This window comes from Momordica charantia, unplaced genomic scaffold (assembly GCF_013281855.1).
Source record: "Momordica charantia cultivar OHB3-1 unplaced genomic scaffold, Mcharantia_2.0 BLBB01000113.1, whole genome shotgun sequence".
NCBI classification, from domain to species: Eukaryota; Viridiplantae; Streptophyta; class Magnoliopsida; order Cucurbitales; family Cucurbitaceae; genus Momordica; species Momordica charantia.
The window spans coordinates 13,677-21,770 of record NW_028275269.1 but is presented as its reverse complement, the minus strand read 5'-3'; the positions used below and the strand labels follow the sequence as shown (position 1 = coordinate 21,770).

The 8,094-nt window shown below is 48.5% G+C and overlaps 1 protein-coding gene across 1 annotated transcript; it reads right to left on the bottom strand.

The window, feature by feature from the left end:
- Positions 1 to 417: 417 nt before the first annotated feature.
- LOC148207671 (uncharacterized) lies at positions 418 to 1,305 on the bottom strand. Its single transcript, XM_088118366.1, has 3 exons — positions 1,105 to 1,305; positions 801 to 1,002; positions 418 to 533 (listed from the first exon to the last, which is right to left on the bottom strand). The coding sequence occupies exons 1-3, from the start codon at positions 1,303 to 1,305 to the stop codon at positions 418 to 420; spliced, it is 519 nt and encodes a 172-aa protein (XP_087974492.1).
- Between the last annotated feature and the right edge of the window lie 6,789 nt (positions 1,306 to 8,094).

The following is an 8,094-nucleotide window of genomic DNA, read 5'->3' as shown; positions in this document are numbered from 1 at the left end:
AAGATCTGTCTCCACTGCGGGATTTACATCCCTTTAGCTCAAGCGTAACTTAGTACGCGAAATTTATATACATTGTCACTTCAAATCACTGATGATAGATTCAAACGTGCTTGACATTCCATGGGTGTGGGAGCAACTTCCCGCTCATGTCGGCAATAGCATAAGTGTCAGGATGCAGGACGTCTCTAATGTGTTATGGCCCTTCCCAAAAGGACTCGACCACGCTAGCGTGCTCGAGGATTTTTCGCAAGACGAGATATCCAGGTCCGAAGCTACAAAATAGCCACGCCTCTAGATCCTTCTTGAATGAAAGACAATGACAAGATGGGGAGTGTTCCTTAAAACTAGGGTAGCACTTGGAAGCTGTATGGATGCTGTGAAAAACTAATGTGATGAGTTACTGCACAGTCACAGGTGCTAGGGCATTCGGATGGCCTTTAGCTCGAGCATAGATGCTCTATTTCGACACTTTCCAGCGGCACTCTCAGCAGACGTGGTGGCATTTCGATTGTCCGTTCTAAATTCTACAATTCCTGTTCAAAACACCAAGGATTAAGCGTAATTCATTCAAATTGTGAAAATTGAGAATTCTAACAGCTTAGGACCCTAGCTAGATGATTTCTACTTTTTTCATGATATTTTAATGAGAACCCTCACATTTTCGCACTTATATAACCCAATTTAGGCCACGAAACACTCTCTTTTAGGGAGTTATCACCCATCTGCATTTGTGATCCTCGGATCTCAGATGTAAGCCCCACTTGATAATTTTGTTAATGGCTTCAACCTGCCCAATTCACCTGCGTGCAGATGTGTCAGGGATGAGCTCAAATGCTTTATCCCAAGCTTGATGCAAAACTCATTGATCTTGGAGCTGTCAAACTGCTTTCCATTATCAGTGATAATGATGTATGGAATGCCAAAATGGCAAACAATGTTCGTCCATACAAAATTTGGGATCTTGGCCTTGGTAATGGTGGCCAGCAACTCTACTTTTGCCCACTTGGTGAAATAGTCGATAGTCACCGTCACAAACTTGGTTTGATCTCAATCATGTCCTATAGGTAGGGGCTAATCATGTTGATACCTCATTGAACGAAATACCACAAGCTGGAGATCGAGGTGAGAAGCTCGAGCGTCTGGTGGATCGACGTAGGAAAACCCCAAGCATCGGTCACAGAAGTGGGTGAATGCTTTGGTCTCTTGGTTCATGGTTGCCCAATAGTAGCCTTGCCTGACCAACTTAATAGCCATAAAGCTGCCCTCGAAATGATTGCCACATATCCTTTTGTGGACTTCTCGCATAGCATAATCAGCATCATTGGTGTCGTGGCACCTTGATTTCCATTATTTTCAAGGGTAAAAAGAAGCTAGTTAGGTGCTATTTTCTATTATTCTACACTCAGAAACCGTGTTTTAAGCTTACTTTAGTGCCCAAAACCTTTAATTGTGATTTCTCTTGGGTTATAAATGCATATATAATATTTTTTATAACATTTAGAGTTGAGTTATAACAAAAATTACGATTTTGTGCAGGAAGTTACCAAGCAGGCGCCTAATGCTTTGGCAAATATCGAGATTGCCCTTAATGTGAAACGAACATTTTACTGTGTTCGACAGCTTCTCGTAACCCCTCCACGTGTCTTCCATGCAGAAAAGGAAAAAGTCAAATCAATAACAAATTAAGTTTAAGAAGTTTTGAAGGGATGACTCCCCACGAGATGCTCAACTCTCTAAGTTGTTTTCACTTCCTTTACCATTTTAAGTTGTTTTAAAAAAGTTAGAGATTAATTTGGCCAATTAAAATTTTAACCAAAAATCAATTCTCGAAACGTTAATATATTTCTACAACTTAAGTGATTTAATTTTGGAGAGAAAGACTTTAGACATAAAGATTTCGTTCAAGTAGCCTAGACATAGGACCTCGACCAAAGTTATGGTTGGTTCTTATTAAAATAAGTTCACTTTTCTAATAGCATTATTAGGAATGAATCTATACCTTCGAAATCACTTAGCATAAGAAGATGGCGAAACAAAATCGACGAAAAATCCCTAGAGGAAAACGTAGTGCCTAGTTGGAAATATTTTGTGTAATTTTTGCTAATTTGAAGTAATTGGGTTGAGTTTATTGCATTAAGTTTTTAAACATCAAAACCAACACAATTCATGATATTTGTTACCTCAAATTCAATTGCAAAGTCACTTACCATCATAATTTTTATAAAAAAAAAAAAAAGGCTTCATTAGTCGTTGTAGATCAATACTCAGAATACTCATTCCATTTTATTACTTGTGACAATTGTACACTTGCGCTCTATCAATTATTTCAAATTTAAAATCCCAAATATACCTTAAAGAGGTAGTGAGAAGCTGAACTTGTATAATTGCGCATTCTGCAAGTTATACCTTCCAGCCTTAAGTTCCATCTTTCGTAACTTGCTTGGTTGCCGAAAGATTCACCTCGGAGGAACTCCTTGATTGGTTGCTGAAAGTTTCACCTCGGAGGAACTCCTTGATTGGTTGCATCCATGTCAGAGCCGCAATACTGACGTCCATAACCTCAAGCTCCAAAAATAGAAGGGGCGTAAGAGATTTCCACTGGGACCAATCTGGGGAGGTCGGTCTCATAAGCCAATGCGAGCTTGGCTGGGGCATTCACATTCGAATTTTCAAATCAAGGTACTTGATATATGGTGCTGTCCTTGAACTGAGCCAAAAGTTCTCTAACCTTGGCCAAGTATCTTTCCATTTAACCATATTTAGCCTGGTATTCTTTCGTTACCTAATTAACAAGCTGGGAATCATTGTAGATCAACAGATAAGAGAGACCCATAGGGCCTGTGCTAGGGAGCAGTCGGGGGCGGTTACAACAGCTTTAGTCAAACGGATCATAAAAGCCGCATGATTCTCGCTACAATTCCTACGATACGGAATACTTTCGATCCTTATAAATACACCACCACACTATCTTGTCAAGTAAGCAATTCAGTCTGATACCAACCTAGATATGCGAACTGAGAAGTAATTTGAGCATCCAATTGGAGTGCTCACTCTATCCCTTTATGATAAGTACAAGTAGTAAGCTCTTACTAAGCTAGGCTCTCTACGACATGGATTTTCCCTCAACCACAATGTTTGAGGAAGAGAATACCCTGGACACGTGGAGGACCCCTATTGGTGCTCCAAGATGACTCATGAGTCATGCCCAGCTCGGACCGTCGAGATCACCACCACTAGCGTTGACAGATGCTAAGTATGAGAGCCGAGGTGAACCTGGCCGAGGTCCGACCTACCGGGAAGCTGGGTAGGGGCCGATGTGAGCTACTGTCAGCGGCGTGATTATCGGGTGTAACCGTCGGTCCCGAGATTACCGGGTGTAACCGACGGTTCCGAGATTACCGGGTGTAACCGTCGCGAGATTAGCGGGACTACCACCCATAAGTAGAGGACCTCACTCCACGATTAGGTACGATGATTTCTGACCTCGAACTAAACTGGGAATCCGACCTATACTGACTTGATCGTCGGAGTGCTCACCTTTTTGTGCAGGTCCGCCCAAGTATTCAGATCGGTCCGGAGGCCGAGTTCGAGCTGCAATCTGAAATACACTGTTGTGCATATCCTTGCATAAACATTTGGCGCCGTCTGTGAGGAGGACAATCTAAGTCATCCCAATCTTTTTAAACCTATACGCGAGCGAAAATGGTTCAACCAGCAAACTCGACCAATACGGCAGATCGAAGGACTCTAGCTGTCAGCGATGCCCACCAGAGGGAGGTCGGAGCAGCAGTGGTAGAGGGGCAAGGTCACGACGGCCTAGCAACAGAACCCATCCGCAGGTCGGCACGAATCACCGCGCTTGTCCTACCACCTGCGCACCCCCCAAGGACATCCAAGGCCACTCGTGGCCGAGGTGGAACCTCTAAGAAGGGCGCCCGGGGTCCAGCCCCGGACCCGACAAGTGAGAACTTGGACGCACTCCAGAGAGAAATGGAGGCAATGCGCACGAAAATGCGGTCCATGGAGGAAATGTATAACGAAATGATATTAGCTGCAGGCGCAGGGTCCCGATCTGAGAACCGAGTGACGCAGTTGGCATACGCGAGCAAAGGGGTTCCCACCTCGGCCCAGTCGAGGAGGAACATCCCGAAGACAACGAGAGCGAGGGACACACTCGCCGGAGAGGAGACCTCCGTGAACACCTCAACAGAAAGAGAGGCTCATCTCTCCGAAAAGGACAGTCACCATCCCACTCACACAGGAGCTCCAACCAGCAGGCTGAATCCTCTCGCAACCCAGTAACTCCTGCAGGAGTGATTACAAGGGAGGAGTTCGACCAGCTGAGGGGCCAGCTCGACGCTCAGGTGGAGGCCTTAAAGGCCAAATGTGAGCAAAAAAGGTCCACTGAACGATGGCGACTTGGGAGAATCGCCCTTCACACTCGGACGTTTTGGAAGCACCGATCCCTCCGAAGTTCAAAGCTCCTACCGTGAAACCTTATGATGGGTCGAAAGACCCCAAGGATTATGTTGAGGTCTTTGAAGGCCTCATGGATTTCCAAGCGGCATCAGACGCAATCAAATGCCGCGCCTTTCAGATCGCGCTTACTGGCAGCGCGCGATTGTGGTATCGGAGACTGCCAGCCAGGTCGATCTCGACCTACTCTCAACTGAGAAGGGAGTTCCTCGCCCAGTTCTCTTCTCGGCATTATGACAAAAGACAGCGACCCATCTCGCCACCATCAGACAGAAGGAGGGTGAGACGCTGCGAGAATATGTCACCAGATTCCAGGAGGAGCAGTTGAAGGTCGCACACTGCTCCGATGACTCGGCCATGTGCTATTTTCTCACCGGTCTAGCCGACGAGGCCCTCACGGTGAAACTTGGAGAGGAGGCCCCGCCACCTTCGCCGAGGTGCTTCAGAAGGCGAAGAAAGTCATCGATGGACAGGAGCTCCTCCAAACCAAAACCGGCCGACCAGAACGAAAAATCGGCCGGGGCAGAAGTGGAAAAGATATAGAAGGCAGATCCCAAGTCCAAGGACAAGGGATCCTTTTCCAGCGGCCGAGCTGAGTATCGGAGGGCGGAGAACGGACCTACCAGGAGCCGACCTTACGAACGCTTCACCCCGACCACGATTCCAATTTCCGAGATCCTAACGAACATCGAGGAGTCTGGAATGGAAAAACTACTCAAACGTCCTGAGAAGCTTCGGGGAGCCCCGGAGAGGCGCAGCAAGGACAAGTATTGCCGCTTCCATCGGGAGCACGGCCATAACACGTCGGACTGCTGGGAGTTGAAGCGCCAAATTGAGGATCTAACTCAAGATGGCTACTTCAAGAAATTTGTGGGAAAGCCCAGAACCAGCTCGGCAGAGAAAAAGGAAGAGCGAAAGCGTTCGAGGACGCCGCCCCGGCGCACTGACCGACCTGCGGTCATCAATCCATTTTCGGAGGGCCAAGCGGGGGTCAGTCCGGACATAAAAGAAAGGAGTTAGCTCGTGCAGCCAGGCGCGTGGTGTGCATCATCAGGGAGCAGAGGCCGACCTGCTCAATCACCTTCGACGGTGCAGACTTGGAGGAGGTCCACCTGCCCCACAATGATGCACTTGTGATCGCTCCCTTGATTGATCATGTGGTGGTCAGGAGGGTGCTGGTAGACGGAGGCGCATCTGCTAACATCCTGTCCTTACCGACCTACCTCGCCTTGAGATGGACGAGGTCGCAATTGAAGAAAAGCCCGACACCGCTGGTTGGGTTCTCTAGAGAATCGGTCATCCCAGAAGGTTGCATCGACTTGCCGGTCACGCTTGGGCAGGACCAAACTCGGTCACCCAAATGGCCGAGTTCGTGGTGATTGACGGTAGATCGGCCTATAACGCCATCTTTGGGAGACCCATCATTCACTCATTTCGGGTCATTCCCTCGACACTTCATCAAGTTTTGAAGTATTCCACCCCCAATGGCGTGGGCACGGTCCGAGGAGAACAGACCGCTTCAAGGGAGTGCTATGCCTCCGCACTCAAAGGCTCATCGGTCTGCGTCCTTGAAACTCTCGCCAGTAGGGATGGGACGCTCGAGTTCAAGGCCGACCTGCCGAGGAGGGAGTTTGCCGCACCCACTGAGGAGCTCGAGCTTGTTCCTCTGCTTAGTCCCGAGAAGCAAGTAAGCATAGGAACCAAGCTGGGGGCCACCGACAGATAGGAGCTAATCCACTTCCTCAGATCCAACTCGGATGTCTTTGCGTGGTCCCATGAGGACATGCCTGGCATTGACCCGAAAATTATGACGCATCGCCTCAGCATAGATCCGTCATTCTGACCTGTAAAGCAAAAAAGAAGACCTATAAACAAGGAGCGGAGTGATGTAATTGTTGAGGAAGTTAGCAAACTTTTGAAAGCTGAATACATAAGAGAAATTTCGTATCCCGAGTGGCACTCCAATGTTGTATTAGTTAAAAAATCTAACGGAAAGTGGAGAATGTGCGTAGATTTTACGAACTTAAATAAGGCATGCCCGAAAGATTGCTTCCCACTGCCGAGGATTGATCAGCTCGTGGACGCCACAGCCGGGCACGAACTGCTCACCTTCATGGACGCCTACTCTGGGTACAACCAAATCAAGATGCATGTCCCAGATCAAGGTCATACCGCATTCATAACAGACCAAGGTCTGTACTGTTACAAGTCATGCCCTTCGGTTAAAGAACGCAGGAGCGACCTACCAGAGAATGGTGAACAAAATGTTCGCCAAGCAGTCGGCCGGAATATGAAGTGTATGTGGACGACATGCTTGTCAAGAGCAAGCAGTCTAAGTCGCATCTCTCCGATCTGACCGAAGCCTTCGAGGTTCTGAGGACATATCAAATGAAGCTCAACCCAGCTAAATGTGCCTTTGGAGTCTCTTCGGGAAAATTCCTTGGCTTCATGGTGAACAACCGGGGAATCGAGGCCAACCCCGAAAAGATTAAAGCCGTGCTCGAGATGGAGGCACTAAGACGCTGAAGCAGCTTCAGTGCCTCAATGGCAGGATTGCGGCCCTGAACCGGTTTGTTTCAAGATCGACAGATAAGTGCCTTCCTTTCTTCAAAGTCCTACGGAGGAAAGGGCCGTTTGAATGGACAGCGGAGTGCGAGCAAGCATTTCAGCAGTTGAAAAGCTACCTCTGTTCGGCACCTTTGCTCGCCAAGCCCATGCCGGGGGACAAGCTCCAATTGTACTTAGCAGTGTCTGACAGCGCCGTCAGCTCGGCCCTAATCAGGCAAGAGGAAGCGCGGCAAAACCCGGTCTACTACACAAGCAAGGCTATGACCGAAGCCGAGACCAGATACCCTCAAATGGAAAAGTTGGCTCTTGCTTTAGTCACCTCGGCCCGACGGCTTAGACCATACTTCCAAGCCCATACTGTGGTGGTGCTCACTAACTTGCCCCTAAAAAACATCTTCCATAAGCCAGAAGCTTCTGGACGCCTGATGAAGTGGGCAATGGAGCTAAGTGAGTACGACATCCAGTTCGAACCCAGAACTGCGTTGAAAGGACAAGCAGCGGCATTTCATAGCCGAGCTCACACCACCTTCCGAGCTGAGCGAGTCCGACCTACCGTGGACAATCTATGTCGACGGATCCTCCAATGAGAAGGGGTGCGGGGCCGGGGTCCTCTTGCTCGGACCAGGAGGCGAGCGATTTGAGTATGCCTTGCGGTTCGGCTTCCGGACTTCTAACAACGAGGCTGAGTATGAAGCTTTATATTGCCGCCTGCGAATCGCTAGAGCATTGGGGGCCTCTTGTGTTAAGGTCTTCAGCGACTCCCAGCTGGTTGTGGGCCAGATCAAGGAAGAGTACCAAGCCAAAGACTCCCGAATGGAGAAGTATTTGGGCAAGGTCAGATCGTACCTCGCCCAGTTTAGAACTTACGAAGTAAGTCGGGTTCCCCGAGCAGAAAATTCTAATGCTGACGCCTTAGCCAAGTTAGCATCGGCGTACGAGACCGACCTGGCCAGGTCGGTCCCCGTCGAGATCTTAGATAATCCCTCGATCTTAGAGCCAGATCTGATGGAGATCGGCGCTCCAGAGTCCTCATGGATGGACCCGATTGCG

What these genes read in the sequence shown, in the direction of transcription:
- LOC148207671 (XM_088118366.1), bottom strand. Translation starts at nt 1,305, where the DNA reads ATGCGAGAAGTCCACAAAAGGATATGTGGCAATCATTTCGAGGGCAGC. An exon ending in ACCTCGATCTCCAGCTTGTG is followed by an intron (nt 1,003 to 1,104) that starts GTATTTCGTTCA and finishes TATTTCACCAAG; the next exon opens with TGGGCAAAAGTAGAGTTGCT. An exon ending in CCTGACACATCTGCACGCAG is followed by an intron (nt 534 to 800) that starts GTGAATTGGGCA and finishes TGTTTTGAACAG; the next exon opens with GAATTGTAGAATTTAGAACG.